The sequence below is a fragment of the Equus przewalskii genome, chromosome 1 (assembly GCF_037783145.1).
Source record: "Equus przewalskii isolate Varuska chromosome 1, EquPr2, whole genome shotgun sequence".
Classification (NCBI taxonomy): Eukaryota; Metazoa; Chordata; class Mammalia; order Perissodactyla; family Equidae; genus Equus; species Equus przewalskii.
In genome coordinates, this window is record NC_091831.1 from 91,368,046 (window position 1) to 91,386,874 (window position 18,829).

Consider the following 18,829-nt stretch of genomic DNA (forward strand, 5'->3'; position numbering starts at 1 on the left):
AAGATAGAAAAAGAGAGAATACTTCTTAACTCATTCTATGAGGCCAGCACTACCCTGAATGCCGAATCCAGACAAAGATGTTACAAGAAACATACAGACCAATATTTCTCATGAGGATAGAAGCAACTATCTAACAAAAATTTTGTACAAAAATTATATGAATAAAACTACAAAATTCTGATGAAAGAAATCAAAGAAGAACTAAATAAATGGAGAGATATTCCACGTTTGTGGAGAAGAAGACTCCATATTGTCAAGATGTTCGTTATTCTCAACTTGATTCCAGGAAGTTATCTTGTGGATATTGACAAACTGACCCTAAAGTTTACATAGAGAGAGGGAAAAGACCCAGAGTAGTCAACACAATCCTGAAGGAGAACAGCGTCAGGGGACTACCGCTACCCAAATTCAAGACTTATTATAAAGGTAAAGTAATCAAGACAAGTATGGTATTGGCAAAAGAAGAGACAAATGGATCAATGGAACAGAATAGAGAGCACAGAAACAAACCCATAATAATAAAAGTCAAGAGATCTTTGACAAAGGAGCAAAGACAATACAATGGAGAAAAGATCGTCCTTTCAACAAATGGTGCTGAAACAACAGCACATCCACTTTAAAAAAAAAAAGAAATGAATTTAGACACAAACTTACATCCTCCACAAAAATGAACTCAAAATGGATCATAGACCTACATGTAAAACACAAAACTATGAAACTCCTAGAAGATAACTTAGGTGACCTTGGGCATGGTGATGACTTTTTAGATCCCTGGAAGAAATAACTGATAAGCTGGACTTCACTAAAATTAAAAGCTTCTGCTCTGCAAAAGACACTGTCAAGAGAAGGAGAAGACAAGTCACACTGGGAAAAAATATTTGCAAAAGATGCATCTGATAACGGACTATTATCCAAAACAAACAAAGAACTCTTAATAAGAAAATGAACAACCCAATTAAAAAACGGGCAAGACACCTGAACAGACCTCATCAAAAAAGATATTTAGATGGCAAATAAGCATATGAAAGGATGCTCGACATCATATGTCATTAGGGAATTGCAAATTAAAACAACAATGAGATACCACTACACACCTATTAGAATGGCCAAAGTCTAGAACAATGAAAACACCAAATGCTGGGAGTGATATGGACTCTCATTTATTGCTGGTAGGAGCAGAAAATGGCAGTCACTGTGGAAGACCATTTGGCACTTTCTTACAAAACTAAACATACTCTTACCATGATACAACAATTGAACAATTGCTCTCCTTGGTATTTACTCAAATGTGTTGAAAACTTGTGTCCACATAAAAACTTGCACTTGGCTGTTTACAGCAGCTTTATTCATAATTGCCAAAACTTAGAGTAAGAAAGAAGTCAGTGGAGGTAGAAAGAAATGGTGGATTCAAAACAAGCTTTGGAAGTAGAATTGGCAGGAGTTGGCGATGGATTCGATGTGTGGGTTGAAAGAGAAGAATCAAGAATGGCCGCAAACTTTTGTGTTGAGCAACCAGATGCCATTCTCTAGATGAAGGGATGAAGGGAGGAGAAGCTAGTTTGGGGAGCAGGATCAAGCTTCGTCTTTGAGCATGTGAAGTCTGAGATGCGTGGTAGTGTTTGACACTTAGTAAGTGGTCAGGCTGCTCATTTGCTGTTGCTACTACTGCTTTTGTTATGAAAATAATAGGATAGATGGCATACTAGACACTCATTATTATTTAAATTTTCTCCAGAAATCAAAAGAATGGGGGTGGAATCCTAGCCTTTCCTGCCCTCCCCACACTGTCTCAGCAACCTGTACTCTGAATTCTCACACCTCTACAAGCCATGAGGGGTGATGCCTCAGTCATAGCTCTGCAAAATCCACTCTGAAAAATCTGCTGGAACGCATCCTTGCTAATTTTTCAGTATATAAGTCATTGCTCCCAAAGACCCAAAATAATGAGTTAATTTTAATAAGAGGGCTCCGGGAACCTACCAATACAACCCTTGCAAAGCAGGGGGTCCCCCGGACCAGCAGCATCAGCATCTTACTGTGTTCATTTGTTAGACATGCAAATTCTTGGGCCCCACCCCAGACCTACTGGATCAGAAACTCTGGGGTTGGGGGCTAGCAGGCTATTTAACAAGTCCTTCAGGTGATTCTGAGGGACTTTCAAGTTGGAGAACCACTGACCTAGAGGACTCACAAGGGGTCATATATTGCAATCTTTAGATTCTAAATGGGGAAAATGCGCACTGTTTTAAATAAATAAAACATAATATTTAAAAGTGAGTAATACTCTAAAATATTTTTTTACATTAAAATTAACAATAGTAATATTTCCTCTGTGTGAACAAAAGTACAGAAGAAAAAGATTCTCTTTCGAGGGTGTAGGCAGGGCACATCCTCAAACTGGGGCCATGGGACGCAGGTGTGACTTACCTGACAAATGCCACTGATACACATGTCCAGGGAGTCAGCATTGCAACGAGTTCCATCCAGTACCTTGGGAGCCAGCTCCACCACCAAGTTCTGACCCCGGGCATGACACTTGAGCGCGCAGGGGGCAGCAGGATCATTATACTGTGGAAGCCATTCGTAATAGCGCCCCTGATACTGGACGTCATTGTACGCGGAGCACTGCTGGGCTCTGAAGTCCTCTGCATCCGGAGGGCAGTCCTGGAGGGGGAGAGCAAGGGCCACACACACATGAACCAGTGAGACGGGCCAATGGCAGCTGAGCAAGTTTACCAGAGTCCCACCTGCCTCTCCCCCATGAGTCACCTCGTTCCTTCACTTTTTTTAAAAATTCCAAACTGAATCTACAGCGGTGGAATTCTACTGGGACCTCAGCAATAATCATGTATACAGGGGATCTCCTTATTTATTCTGCTCACTCCTCCACCCAGGTATTTGCTGCCAGATTATTAAAGCTTACTATATTCAGATGCCAAATTTTGCTCTCTTTTAACCATCTTGGATATAAATTTTCAAATGCATTAGACAGTCTCCTTTTTGAAACGAGAGAAATGGAAGGCTTTTAATTTTTCCAGGCAACTCAAGGTTTTCATAGGGAATATTAATTATCATCCACGCCTTCAAGAGCCATTTCAGCATGAAAGATTATTTGCTCCTAGGTTAACCGGCCGCAAACTGCTGTGCTTTGTGAGAACTTGGGCTTGTTTCTTTGTGTCTGTTTTTTTCATTGTTGTTGTTGAATTTATCTGCTTTCCCTCTTGTTGCCGGGCCCCCAGCCATCCCTCTTCCCTGGTACGAAGTGCCTGCCTTCGACTGGCTGTAGGATGGGAAGCAGAAAATGCAGCTTGTTCAAATTCTGTCTACAGCAAAAGCAAACAAATTACAAGTAAACACCCTAGGGAGCTCCCATAATAACAGTAAAAAGTGTTTGTACGAGTCCTGATGACTCAGGGGTCTTTTTACTAAATTACTGGTCCCTCCCATTAGATATTTCCAAAGCAAGATGCTGAGTGACAAAAAGTGCCACTTTACCCTTCAAAATCGACTTGTGGTATACAAACTTCCCAATTAAAGAAAATAGATACAGAAAAGACAATCTATTATTTTATATTTTTCTTATTACAAAGCTAATAAATGTTCATTATAAAACGTTGGGAAATTGCTTGTATTCAAAAAAAGAATAAATAACAAAGATCTTTGTAGCTAAATCTTTACTCATTTCCTTGACTATTTCCCAAGGACAAATTGCTGAGGAAAAGGGTAAGTGTGTTTCATGGGCTTTTCAAAATATTGCCAAGTGGCCCTCAGAAAGATGTTATTATTATCATCAGCCTGTATAAATTCCCTTTCCTCAGTGTGTGGATTATAATTTTCTAAAATTTTCCAATCATAAGTGTTAAATAAAATTTTATTGTTTTAATTTACATCTCCTTTTTATTATTTCGGTTTAACATATTTTCATGAATATTTGCTTTTTATATTAATTCTTCAAAAATTTCTTGTTTTCTATCCTTCATTTATTGGAATGTCTTTTTATTATTTTTAACAGATAAAACTATTAAACTTCATAGTGAAGCTATCAGCTCCTCGTCATTCGTATTTAAAATATTTTCCCCATTTAATTTTGGTTTTGGTGCTTTGTGAAGTCAAGAAGTTCTAAATTTTTATGTAGTCAGCTCTATTACTTCCTTTTAAAGTTTCTTTCTTTATTAATGAGATTAGAAATGCTTTTCCCACCCTGCCCTAAAAACAGATAAAAACTTAAGTGTATTTTTTTAGTTCTTTATAGTTGAGCAATTATGTTTAATGCTTGGTTACATCTGAAATTTATTTTGATGTATAGGGTAAGGCAGAAACTTAACTTTATTTTTTTCTGTAAATTGTTATTAATAAATTATCAGTCAGAAATTTAAAATATAACTTCTTCCATTTCTCCCCATTTTACTATTTGACTTTTGTATCTTACTGTGTTTATACTTTTGGCCTTTATAAACTGCCTCAGATCCTTTTTGGAAGTAGGTAGAGAATAAATAAAATATAATTAATAAATAAACTTCCCCCTGGTATTGGTTGTATTACTTTGCTGTGAGTCATTGCAAAATCCCATATCGTGTCCGTATTTTTCTTGTTTTAGCAAGATTAAACCTCAACCCAGGTCACACCTATGGAAGAAAGAGTCAAATTGAAGAAGACAAATTGGACGACCTTTCTCTCTTGGAATGAGTACTGTGTCTTCCATGACCAGAAGGAAGATATCAGTGGTAAAATTATATGGCCTCCTCTTCCTTCAACTATGGCCAGTTTTCTCTATATCTGACTCTTTGAAACCCAAACCCAAGAGGATAGGACAGCAGGGTGAAAACGCCTCCCTTGCATTAGGCTCACTCAGTGTCCCTACACTTGCCCTAGGGACCGAAAGTGCTGGCTGTCTGACCCTTGACTGCCTTAAATTCCATAGACCAATGAGGTTTAATAAAACCAACAAGCATTAATTAACAGAAGACAGTCTAGGATGCCAGCCTCAATTCTGCCTTTGCTGAAAAGGTGGCCAAGTTTGTACGTGTGACCAGCCTCCTGGCCACAGCTGATCATCAGAGGCAAAAATCTGGTCCACGCCATGTCGAAATCTGGCGCTGGGCTAGCCATTGCTTTTGAGATGCATGTTGAAGTGAAGCAAGTGAGTTGCCACAACAAAGAATGAACTAGAAATAAAAGAAGGAAAGATGACAAACCATGTGTTTCAATAGAAGGAGTAAGTAACTTGGGTTCCTCACTTTCTGATTCCTGGGTCCAGGCCCCCAAGATGTGCTTATGTCTAAATTCCACTAATCTATCCAGTGAACCGCATTTTTCCTGAGCTAATTTGAGTGGGCTTCTGTCCTTAGCGAATGATGATCCCTGATTAAGGTCTTATATCTTTAGTTTACCAGGGATTATCACCGACATTTTTTCTTCACCACCACTCTTTGAGCTAGGCAGGTCAGGATTATTGTTCCCCTCATTTTTACAAATGGAGAAAATGGTGATCTAGAAAGGCTTTTAATCATGAGCCCAAAGACACACAGCTAGAAAATGACAGAGCCGACTGACTCCCAGTGACAAGCATTCCATTATATAATACTGCTTTCTAGTAATCTTGGAGGACATTGACTACTTCCATTAAATGTCTCATTTACTTGGCATTCTTCCAGGGTCAACAGTAACCCTGTCCAGTCCGGGTCAGCTGGGTCCCCTGGCTTGGCTCAAGACCATCTAGGGATTCTTGTGTCTTAGGTACTTTAGTTGACATTTAGGAAGCTTGAAAGTCAAACATTCTTCTGCTTTCCTTTCCCTGGGTAGCATTTCTCCATATCAGTTAAGTTCAAGGCAACACTTATTTATTTAAATATCCTTTATGGGCTTTGCCTAGGTTACATGCTGTGGAGAACACGAAAGTAGAATATAATCCACCACCACCACTTACTGAGCTTGTTATCCTATAGGAGATGCAGCATATAGATGTATGAAATACAATGAAAAAGTAGGTTATCGGAATTTGTAGACTTACTGTAGGACTTTGCAATGAAGGAAATAAAATTGCTATCCAAGAGTTAAATTAAAAATTGATTAAAATGGAGTTAAAAAGGAAAGAGTAGGGGCCGGCTCTGTGGCAGAGTGGTTAAAGTTCTGCACCCTCCACTTTGGCAGCCCAGGGTTTGTAGGTTCGGATCCCGGGTGCAGACCTACTCCACTCATCAGCCATGCTATGGAGGTGTCCCACATACAAAGTAGAGGAAGATTGGCATGGATGTTAGCTCAGTGCTAATCTTCATCAAGCAAAAAAGAGAAGGATTGGCAATGGATGTTAGCTCAGGGCGAACCTTCCTCACAAGAAAAAAAACAAAAAAGAAAGAGTAGATCTAATAAGGAAAGAATCAATCCTAGATCAGAAAAACTTGACTCAGTCAGGAGAGGGTAGCCGGCCTGGGAAGCATAGAAAAGAAGGAGAAGGAGAAGAAGAAAGAGGAATGGGATTAGGGGGACAAGGAGGAGGAGATGAAGGAAAACAGGGGTGGGGAGGGGAGGCAGCAGATAACAACCAGCAGCCGTTCAAGGACAACCCTGAAGACCAGTTCTGCCTTCCCTCGTAAGGTCATGAAGATGCATAAAGCATCCTCACGAACAACTCAGGGAGAGAAGCCAAGACAGGCAGACTATCTAATAAACCAAGGATTTTTATGCAAGAGGCACAGACCATTACCTGAGAGATAATTTATTCAATAGGATTGGACCAAGCTTTAATTTGAAATAGATATTTAGTTAATTTTCCCCCAGATAACCAGTGAGTAGGGACTCAGGAGAAATACGATTTTTGCATAAGCAAATTTGAACATTTTATTTTATCTTCATATGCAGGTTGTGGTGTGAGTGAAATTTCATGACCTTCTTACATAAGGAATGTCAACATTTCTAGCACAAAAATAAATTACTGGAGGTGGTCACTATAAGCTAGAGTAAGCAAACAACGCATCGTGGAAAAGAGACATTTCAGATGCGATTTAAAGGATGGTGTGATGTGAACAGGACAAGATACGAGAAACCACATAAGCAAAAGAGAAACAGCAGAAGCAAATTTAGTATCTATGAGGCACAGCCTTGTCCAGCAAGGGTGAAAGTTGTGAGTTGAATAAGAGATCAATCTAACCAGCTTCTGGAGGTCCTTGAATGCAAATGAGGGGAATTAAAAGCAATAAGGATCCACAGAAGGGAGTGACATAGAAAAGGTGGCATTTTAGGACCAGTGTGATGGCAGGATGGATTGAAGTTCTGGAGACAGACAGGAGAGCAAGTAGCTCCTGCGCAAATTCAGAGCAATGGCCATGGAAAGAAAAGAATACCGCTAAAAGAAAACTGTCAGAAATTAGCCATTCATAGGATCTGTAGTATAAAGGATCTTTCATGGGTCACATCAAATGTCACCTCTTCTGGAAAGCTGTCAGGCAGCCCAGGGACCCCACAGTGCAGAATTAACCATGCCTTCTCCTGTGCTCATACAAAAACGTGTTCATGCTACGAAATATGGTTACCAAATTATGACAGACTGATTTAAAAAATATTTCCCCTTTGCCCTCTTCCAGCACTTCCTTTAAAACCATAAGCCCTGGTATAAAAAAAATATGAGTAGTCAGTGAATTCAATATTAGCCCATCTTGCTGATATGCGTGAGTTCTCTTGGAAATTCTCCATTCGCTCTGATACCCCTGATAAGGATAATTCCTTACTGAGGCCCCAGGAGCCCGGCCCTGGCTGTGAGGGTCTATTCTGATTGCTGATGGGTTATGTCTGAGGCCAGCAGTTACCTGGGAGCCCCAACACTGCATGCTGGCGTGTTCTGATTCCCTAATCTTCCAGATCCTTCAGCCCAAAGCCCCACCTCCCCCCGGCAGAATGAACCCAGGGCGAGCCCCTGGCCCGCAGCCTGATTTCTCAGGGAAGGGAGTGCCGTCTTCATTTCCTGGTCCTGCCCGGTGAAGCATGGATTCCTGACACCAGGGGTGGGATTTCTTCATCTATGGGCTCTGAATGCGAATGCTTGTCCTTCTCACACCCAGGCTTCATAACAAAAGAACATTCACTCTTTCCTTGAGCACCTGCCCAGGTGTCCTCTGCTGAGGTGGGCAGAGGTAGGTCAGAAATGCAGCTGTCAGGGTCTGTTCTCCTTCAACTAGGTCCTCCCCGTGCTGAGGATGCGCCCTGGGCCGGGGGACTCCATTGCTGTGACCACCCTCAGGTGCCTCTCCTTCAGTTCCCTCCCTGCTCTTCCCTGCCCTTCGTCTCTCGCCAACTGAATATCCAGAAGGTCTTTCCTACCGTTCCTGGGACTGGAGTCTCTCTAACGGTATCTGAAATTATAAAGTCCCTCTGATTACCTCTGCAGTTCACGCGCCCATGGGTTGTTAAAAGCGACCTTATTGTCGTTGCTGTTGTCTGTAGTGTCATTTCACTATCTAACAAAGCTGGTTACCTAAATTTCCTTCTCTGTAAAGGTGGGGATAAAAATAACACCTACTTCGTAGGGATATTAGGGGGGTTAAATTTTTTATTCGTGAAAAGGCTTAGAACAACGCCTAGCATTTAGGAAGTACTTAATAGGTGCGAGCTATTATTATTATTATTGATTTTGGTTAGGAGTTAGGAAGCTGACACACATACAACAAACCGCATGGTCCCGAGGTTGGGAGCCGGGGCCTCCAGATACGGCCCTGGAGGAATAGAGTTATCAGCAATCTCTGGGACAGAACTGAATGTCAGGTCTCCGGGGCTCACAGGCACTGACCTCTGCTTCTCACACAGCAGGCTTCCTGATACAGTCCGGCCGTGGATGGTGACATCCCTTGCATGGGAATGGAAGATCTTGCAGTCCCATCAGAGGGGGCGCTCAGGCCCCCACAAGTAGAGATGTGGGCATTTCTGAATGATGAGGAAGTTTCCCTCAAAAAAGTGCCTCATCTGGGAATCAACAGAGACAGCTTCCTTCAAAAGAGTGGGTAACTGGCCCCATTTCAGGGAGGAGAGAAGCCGCTGACTATTGACCTAGCACGGCCCATCTGCAGTGAGCACATGAACGGCATTGAGAAGCAACACCAGGGGTGATCTGATCAGAACTGCGGGCTTTTTCTACTTGTGGTGGGCTGCAGACTAGTCCCATTGCTGCCCTCTGGACCACCTTGGGTGACAGAGAGGTGGAGATTTCAAGGGGATGACTCTAAATCCCCAATTAATAAAGCAGGAAGCAGCTCAAGTAATTACACGAAAAGAAAAAGTGGCCATATTTTCGCTCTGAGTTCATTGTGGTTACAACCACTTACGGCACTTGACTTCCTTGCAACACGTCTATGGTATCGTCCCAGGAATATATTTGCACAATCTTTCCTGCACAGGAGCAGACTTCTTACAGATCAGCAACTCTGCAGCTGGGGCTGCCTTTACCCACCTCTGGTCTGCAGTAAGGCTAATGCCCAGCTGCAGACGCTTGGCACCCGGAGATGGAGGGGTGCCCTGAACACCAGAGCTATGAAGGACCTGCCACAACTCTCCCTTATTTCCCTACAAGGAATTTGGTTGGAAACTCTGAGTTTACAATGGCAAGCATAGAAATTAATGCCATATTCTTATGAAATCTTTCTAAGGACTCCAACTCTGAGAACTAGAAAAAGGCAAAAGTTACATTGCTGTCCTCCCCCCAACTCCCCCTCCCTGAGCATCCATTTCTCACCAGCCTAGAGGTGGTACAGCCTAGAGGTTTCCACGGTATCCTCCCAGAGGGGTCATCAGTTAGAGACCACGGGTCCTCCCAAGACCCACAGAGCCTCAGGGGCATCAGATCTTCACTCAAATGCACCAAAGTCCTAACCTAATATGCACTACTTTCGGTATATTACATTTCATCTCTACACTCTACACTGTAGACAATATTCCTAGAACCCCGTAACACCCGTGTTGAAAAAGATGCCTTTTTGGAATTAGCTAGAGCAGAGTGACACACACCCATAGAAACCCTAGAATGAAATCTCTTGATCTGGGAATTTAAAATGAATTCCCCTAGAGAGCTTCACAGAGTATTGCTGGATAGCACACTGTTGTGAAATTGATTCTTGAAGGACTGGAAGGAATGGGCCAGTCCAATTTTCCTGAGAAGACAAGCTGTCCCACTGTGCTAATCAGAATAATGCACCCTCTCCCCCTTCCCACAGATGCTCCCAACCTAACCCCTAGCACCTGTGAATATCTTACCTTACATGGCAAAAGGGACTTTGCACAAAGCAGCCTTTAACTAAGGGTAAGGACCTTGAGAATGGGGAGATCACCCCGGATTATCCAGGTGGGTAAAGCTTGCTCAGATGGTCACAGGCAGGTATGACCACAGAAAAATGGTCAGAGGGGTGTGATATTGCCAACTTTGGAGATGGAAGAAGGGGACACGAGCCAAGGGATGTGGGCAGCCTCTAGAAGTGGGAAAAGACAAGGAAACAGATTCTTTCCTCAAGCGTCCAGAAGGAATGCAGTGCTGCTGACCCCTTAATTTTAGCTCAATGAGTCCCCTATTGGACTTCTGACTTCCAGAAGTGTAAGATAATAAACTTACGTGTATTTTTTTTGTGTTTTGTGTGTGTGTGTGTGTGTGTGTGTGTGTGTGTGAGGAAGATTGGCCCTGAGCTAACCTCTGTTGCCAATCTTCCTCTATTTTGTATGTGGGACACCGCCACAGCACGGCTTGATGAGTGTTGTTTAGGTCCACACCCGGGATCCAAACCAGTGAACTCCAGGCCACCAAAGCAGAGAGCACAAACTTAACCACTACATCATCAGGCCGGCCCCAATAAATCTGTGTTGTTTTAAGCCACTAAGTTCACGGTAATTTGTTACAGCAGCAATGATAAAAAAAAAATTTAAAAAGCAATGCACTCAGGCAAAAGATAGTAGATGGAAAAGTCTCATGGATAAAACCCTCAGGCTGCTAACGCATTCATGCGCTTGTTTAAGCAGGAATGCTAGACTATATCTGTACCTAAAGGCCTGCCTTTGCCTGGGCTCAGGTCAATCTCTCTTCCTCCTTCATCCCCCACGTGGCCTTCCAGCTCACCACATGGAGCCCTCATGCACACGTATGTCTCTCTAGCCCTCTGACTTCCATGCTGTCATGAGACATGTGAGCCTCTCCCAGGACATGGTGGACACAGGTCTAGCTACCTCGGGGCTGAGTGACACTGGAGTTTGAGTGCCCAATATAAGCCACCATTTTTCCCACCTAAGTTTCAGAGATAAAGATAAACATTTCTACTTCAAAGCTGATTAAAATAGACCAAAAACATGGCTTGAGCTGTGCAGGCACAAGGCCTTGCGACCACTGCCTGCTCCACCCCAGTCTAGAGCTTGGGGCTGCCCACTGAGGAAAGTCTGGGTCTGCAGAACAGAAATGCTTGCCCAGGACTGCGGTCTCCCTCCGGCCCAGGACACAGAAGGAGGAGAGGGGGACAAAGCCTCAGGAAGTGAAATTTTAAAGTAAACTAGTTACAGCCAATTGAGAAAAGCGGACATAAAAAAATTAAAAACTAAATCTCCCTTAGATGTCACATTCTCAGAATTCCCTTTTAATTCCTGTCATTTTGATTTGGGTACATATCACTCAGAGAGAAATGTTTTGCGTGGAAAATAGGACTGCTTCTTTCTGATATTTATTTTGCATTTCCAATTTGTAAAGCAAAATATTTGCATTTTGTTTTTCAGTGTTGGTTTATAATCCTTCCTTATGTGTGATTTTCTTGAGTCACCCACATGCTCCTGAACTCGTCCTGCAGTGGGCAGGACCGGTGGTTTGGAGCAGGAGAAACAGCACTAGACCAGTTCAATCTGTGCTCCTCCTAGGAGGCTTCTGGAAACAATTTCACCTCCCTCAGCCCTAGTCCCTCATTTGCAAAAGATACGTCACCGTCACCACACCTCGTGTGCCCACATCTCCGCAAAACAGCGAGGGTCACGGGAGATCGCGCACATTAAAGTGCTTTGAACTCTGAAGGCATTTACAGGTATTAGGTCCTGTTCCTACGAATTCAGAAATTATTAAATACTTACCAAATTAGATCACAAGTGTGAAATGGCCTAAGAAGGTAGTATAAATGGAAGGTCTGAGACATACAAAACCTGTGGTCAATTAAACAGATATTCAAATTTTCCACCAAGGGGACAAAGAGGCTTTACCATACACATTATAACATTATAACTTAAAACATGAACATATTTTATTGGATTGCATAATTTTTATTTACAGAACTTACATGATTGCTGCATGTCTTATATCGAATGTTCTGCCCTTCACAATTCCTAAGGGAAAAAGGAAAATAATGATTTCATAAAAGTGGTAGACAGCAAAAAAAAAAAAAAAGCCAAAATAAGGCAGTGGTAAAATTTTTATTAGTGCACATTACCTCAAAGATTCAAAGTTTAAATTCTAAGAAATAACAGGAGGCCGAAAAGTGCCGTGGAAGTGTCACTCTAAATAGGGAGTTAATTCTTCACTTGAATTAATGTAATAATATTACTTACACACAGCTTTCGCCCTGGGGGTCCATATAACCAGTGAAATTAATATATAATGGGTGAGTATGTATGCATGCACGTGTGTGTGTGTGTGTGTGTATAATGTGTGCATGTGTGTATTTTCTTCTATGAGGAAGAAGGGAAAGCTACAGGCAGAAGCATTTGTGTAGCTGCTCCCTGTGGGGGACCTTCTCTTCTCCCTGACTGAGGTAACCCAAGTCAGCAGGGCACCCCATGTCCTTCTCCAATGGATACAACTGTCTCTGTTAGAAATTTGCTTGGGGCAATGCTTCTATTTTTTATTTCGACCATTGGCTTTACTAAATGGATGCTACAAAATAGCGCTGGAGTGGCTTTCTTGGGTTACCGGTACTGGAAGAGTCTGAAGTCATAAATTTGAGAATCCTGGAAGGATGTCCACCCATACCTTTTCCTCCCCTCCAGCCGCTTGCTCTGGGACCCTGCCACTCATTTTCCAGGCAGATGTTCCCTTTGGATGTTTGGAATTCCATCCAGTAGGTACGTCCCTCAAGCAGTGCCCAGTGCTCTATATTTTACATAAATTCCTTAAAGATATCTGATCTATTAACGGTACGTTTCCCAATTTTTCAATGGAGTTACATATTTTTACCTTTTATGTCTCCCTGGCCAATTCAATGGCAAATTGGGAGCGAGGAAAGCTAAACAGAGGCTTAACTCATCACCTTGAAGTAAAAGTCAGTCGATACTATTTTGACTGTTTTAAAATATTTAGTCCTACAAAAACAGAAATTTTTAAGAAGTGGACCTGAAGAGATCATTCTTTTGCTGGCATGATTTAAATATGAACCTATATGAAATGATTAATAGAGTCTATTTCAGAAATATATAACTCATTGCACATACTTTCTAATGATTCTATTTTTACTGATTACAAAAGGAGTAAGTGAAAACTAATAACGTGACAAGAAGTATAGAGGAGGAAAATGAATCATTCAAAACCCCGTCACCAAGATCTTTACTCTTAATTTTTTGGCATTTAATCTTCCAGTGTTTCTGCCATGACCTATTTACAGATGTAAAATCATACTGCTAATTCAACTTTGTATTTGTTTTAATCTAACATAACAAGGATTTTCCCATTTTATTAATAATTCCTGGAAAAACTGTTTTAATGACTACATAACAGCCCATTATACAGACATTATATTTTTTGTAGTTTTGTATTTAAAATATTTTTAAATTGTGGTAAAATAGACATAACATAAAATTTACCACCTTAATAATTTTTAAATATACTATTCAATATTGCAAGCATATGCACGTGGTTGCACAGACATTACCTTTTGTGGCTATTTATGCTGCCTCCTCTCTTTACCTACTTTTAAAACTTACATACAGTAAAATTCACTTTTTGGGCATGTATAATTTTATGAGTTTTTACAAACCCATACAGTTGTGTAAGCACGACCACAATCAATATATGGAACAGTTGCATACCCCATAAATGCCCCTATGTTACCCCCTTGTAGTCAACTTCTCCCCACCCTCAGCCACTGGCAACCACTGATTTGTCTTCTGTCCTATTAATTTTGCCTTTTCCAGAATGTCATATAAATGGAATCATACAGCTTGTAGCTTTTTGAGACTGACTTCTTTCCCTTAACATGATACATCTGAAACTCACCCGTGTTGTTGCACGTGTCAGTAGTTTTCTCCTCTTTAATTGCTGAGTAGTATTCCATTGTATCTATGACCAACAGTCTGTTTATCCGCTCACCAGCTAGATATTTGGGTTGTTTCCAGTTTGGGGCAATTATGAACTAAACTGCTGTAAACATTCACATATAGGTTTTGTGTGAACGTAGCTTTTCATTTCTCTTGGGTAAAAACTAAGTGGGGTTGCTGAGTCTGCTGCTTTTTATATAATATAATAAAGCTTTGCTAAACATCTCTATACTTTCATTTTTGTTCATATCTGGAATACGTCTCTAGAAGTGGATAACAAATGCCAGTCCTTTCATAATATGACTTTTCCATGTATGAGTTTTTAACTCCTGGTGGGTAAGTATTACTTGATTGGCTGTTTTTCTAAGAAGAGTATATGGATGGCATATTATTCACCTTTGTGCTTCACATAGGAAAGGCAATGCAGCAAGATACATTGCTGTTTCCACGATGCTTTTTCCGCAAAACTGTGGGCACGCTTCATTCACTTTTGACACTTAGACTTGCAGAGGAGAAGTCTGATTTTCATTCTTTTGTACATGTCTGGAAGCTTAGACTTTTTCGTTTTGTTTTGTTAGTATTTGAAGTAAAAATTGTAGTCAAAATATATCCAGTTGTGTGTTTACTTTTACTGATTTTGACCAAAAATGGTGAGCTCTTTTGATTGGAATACTTAAGGTTTTTATTTGCAGTGCTGCAGATTATTCTCAGATTACGATTTTGATTACCGCTCTTGTTCCAAGAACGCCTGTAATTCTTAAGTTAGGGTTCCCTCTCTCTGCTCCTATTATTTCCCTATTGATCTATCTATGATGTTCTCTTATATACATCTCATTTCTTTGAGCTTCTCTTACGCTTCCAAGAAATCTCCTACAGTTACGCCTCCACATGACTGAGTTTCTTTTTACGTAATGATTATTGTGTTTTTTAATGTCTGACATATTTTTTGAGACTGCTTTTCCCCTTTTCTTTCTTTGCAATCCTTCTCAAACTCAGCCTTCTCCATTTACATCTCATCCCACCCTAACCTCGCTCTCTCTGCCAACTGCAGCGTAGCCCTAGTCTCCTCATCTCTTTGTTTTCTGGGAGGTGCAATCCCAATGGGATTTAGAAGGCACGTGGGAGAAAGAAGTTTTGGAGTGAAAAGAACAGCATTAGAGCTGCCTCCAAAAGCACTACCTGAATGGTAGTTAAATTTCTGAACTTGAAAACAGACAAGGTGTTCAATTAGTTGCCCTTTTTAATATAATTCTCTCGACTTGAGGATTAGAACATCTTCCCAGATTACTGCAATGGGTTGACCCAGTCTTAGTATTTTGTAACACTATTTCCATCTTTGTCACTTGTCAGAGGTACACGACTTCGAAATTTAATATTAAACTCTTCATGAGGCTACATCAAATTTTAAGCATTCAAGAAGCACCAAACTGGGAGGCTGGTGGGAAAAGCATATTAGGGTGAAGAAGTCTCTCTCGCTGAAAGGGAAAAGATTCCACCCTCCTGGGAAACAACAGCTACGCCAGCAGATAAGGCCATTTACTTACATGACTTATTTCATTGTGCTTTATATGTGTGGATAAAAGAAGAAAATAAATCACAGAAAAAGTGAAAGGGTAATTTAAAATACTCTGCTTATTTTGGAAAAGCCCCAATTGAGGAAAGCAGGTAATAGATTAGGGAAGCGATAACCGAAAGCTTTTTGTATCATTCTGACTTATAAACCTAAAAAGCTTTGGTTTTAATTTCAAGGGGGCAGGCAAATTACAGAGACACAGTTTAAAAAAGTATTTGAATTGATCTAAATACTGGAATACGAAAACTCTTGAAACTTACAAAGAATGACATTTTCTGTAAAAGTGTCTTCAAACTTCAGAAATAATTTTTCAGATGCATTTTTAGTAATCGTTTCATTTTTGCTATTTAAATAAGAAATAAAACTATTTTTGTAAAAAAAAAATTTAAACTAAAAAGGAAAGAACATATCAGTCGAAGGAAGCTTATGGTTGTGTTTCAGGCCTGCTGCGTAGACCATATAGTCGGGGTCTACACCCCACTGCCATCTGCTGTGTCCTAATGGCAAGCCTCGTATCCAGGAGGCAGTAACTTGCATCTTGAGTGTTGAGCCTGAAAATCTAAACCGAAAATGTAAGTATATCTGCATTTCAAATTCCACTACAGCTGCAGCAAAGTTATACGGAAAACAGAACATTTTATTTCATGAATGCTCAAAAATATAAAGTATCATTTGGACTCATTGCTTCTCCAAGAAGCTCTGATGGTGAACCTACTAGGTACCAGGAGGTGGATATAAAGATGGGGGAGATTCTCTCTCAATTCCCTTAACAAGCCAGTAGGAAGGTTTTTTAACCCAACCATCTGGCCGAGATTTTCATCATTCTGCTTCACTTTGTCCAACCTAACAACGCACTAAACCCACTGACTGGCCTCTATTGATGTGGCATGCTTTGGTTACAATTTAGTATGAAAATGAATGACCACTTTATGAAACAGGCATAAAATGAAATGCAAGTTATTTTAAGGTTAAGGACACTAGAGTCCTAATTCGCCAAGCAAGAACCTGCCAGCTTATTCTGGAAATGATTCCTTTGGCTCAAAGCAACTCAGCTACAGAAATATTACTTTCAAGTTTTTAATTTCATTCTAATTATTATATGCAAGAGCTAATGGTTATCAGGAGTATGTGAAAATTCAAGAACATCATTTCACAATTATGTATTTTCTATCCATGACAACATTCGTAACACCCTGAAACTGAAGATTTTTGAAGCCATAAATTTGTGAATATATAAAAAACATATGTTGATTCCACATGAGGATACTTTAGAAACATTAATAAAATTTCCCTGGAGTTTATAGCACTATAATTTATTACATTCATTTGATGATATATTGACTCAAATACTAGTGTCTTAAAAACTGAGAAGCATGTGTTTTGAAGAATAAAAATATATTAATTTTTAAAAATAGTAGTTAACTTAAACCTGTGTTTCCCATGGTTGGCACTTGACTAGAATATTAAGTTACAAATTTCTGCAGGAGAAAGAGACATTCTGGCTGGCGTATGGTTTGCAGGGCAAAAGAACTGACTGTGCATTTAAATGTAATCAAAGTCTGAAATAGCTTTATCCACAAAGAAATAAATGAGCAAAATAGCTACATCCGTCCCCTTCTCTAAATCATGAATATAAAGGAGCTCACTGATAAAATGAGAAAGCACTGAAATGGTTTCTAAAGCTTTGGGATAGCTTTTTATTTGGTTTTATATGTAACCACCTCCATATTCCTCTTCCAAGAAAAATCGACCACAAGAACTCAATATTTATGAAGATTTAATAAGTCTCTAAAGCTGTTTGAGGATAAAGAGACTCGATCAGCTTTCCAAGGGAAGCAGGTTTCCTTCTTAAGAATCTCAGAGTACTTCCAAAATTACAGAGAAATTTCTTAATATGGGAGTGGGTAGGTAAGGTTTGGGGCTGCCAAAAAGGTGGGGAGCAGGAATGAATGAATTATTAACAAACCTGCCGCCCTTCTTTTGAATTAATCTGATTTAATTTGTATGCAGAGAAATGATGTTACTGCCCCTGTTTGTCATCAGAGAAGAGGAATGAGTGGGTGTGCCACAAGCCTGGCCCCATGCCAGGAACCAAGCCGGAAAAAGGACATACACTTATCTTACTGTAAATACCACAGAACATACTGTTGTCTCCTTTACTTTTTAATATTTGGTTTAGGATCTTTTCTAACCTCAGATATTTGATCAAATTAGATGAGCTCAGAGAGTGAGCAAACTTGGGCATTCTCAGGCCTCAGAGCAAATTTCAGAATACAGGTTAAGATTGGTACATACAGAGACTAAAAAACACTATGTAAGCCCTAAAAAAAAAATGAAAAAGTTAAGTACTACTTCAGAAATGGAGACTCAACATATAGTAGCAATATTTAGGATAGAATTGTTTTTGTGTTCCTATAGTTATTTTATTATGAAATGTGTTAAGTCCACCAAAAAGAAAGGAGAATGATATAAACTCATGGACACATCAGTAAGCTTCATCATTTCTTAAAAGTTTGGATTTTTAAGAAATGTATTGTTACAAATATGGTGGAAGCTCCCTGCCAAACGGCCTCAATCCTATTCGCCCCCTCACTTGCCCCACGCCCCAGAGGTAACTAAGGAAATGGTACCATAGTGTGCATAACCTGCCACAGCTTGATTTTTTTGTCTCAACACTATGTTTTCAAGAATATCTATGTTGACAGATGCAACTTTAATTCATTCATTTTTATGGTTCTAGAGTAATCCAATTTATAAACATACCACAATTTATCTATTGATTCCTTTTTTTTTGGTGAGGAAGATTGGCCCTGAGCTTACATCTGTGCCAATCTTCTTCTACATTTATGTGGGATGCTGCCACAGTCTGTCTTGATGAGTAGTGTGTAGGTACACACCCAGGAGCTGAACTCCACCGACGTGGAGTGTCCAAACTTAACCACTACACAACCAGGCCAGCCCCAATTTGTCGATTCTTTTTATTTTCTATTGATCAATTTTCCTGAAATT

General features: G+C 40.3%; 1 protein-coding gene across 5 annotated transcripts in view; it reads right to left on the minus strand.

Moving 5' to 3' along the window:
* ADAMTSL3 (ADAMTS like 3) overlaps positions 1 to 18,829 on the minus strand; it is a 327,141-nt gene that overhangs the window by 199,379 nt on the left and 108,933 nt on the right. For all 5 annotated transcript variants that reach the window (XR_011525377.1, XM_070569997.1, XM_070569993.1 and 2 more), the window contains exons 5-6: positions 12,279 to 12,324; positions 2,428 to 2,664 (exon numbers count right to left, since the gene is read on the minus strand). Coding sequence is in view for 4 of the 5 variants with exons in the window: in XM_070569997.1 (XP_070426098.1) it covers positions 2,428 to 2,664; positions 12,279 to 12,324 (283 nt within the window). In the remaining variant the exon portion in view is untranslated. The remainder of the gene's footprint in view (positions 1 to 2,427; positions 2,665 to 12,278; positions 12,325 to 18,829) is intronic.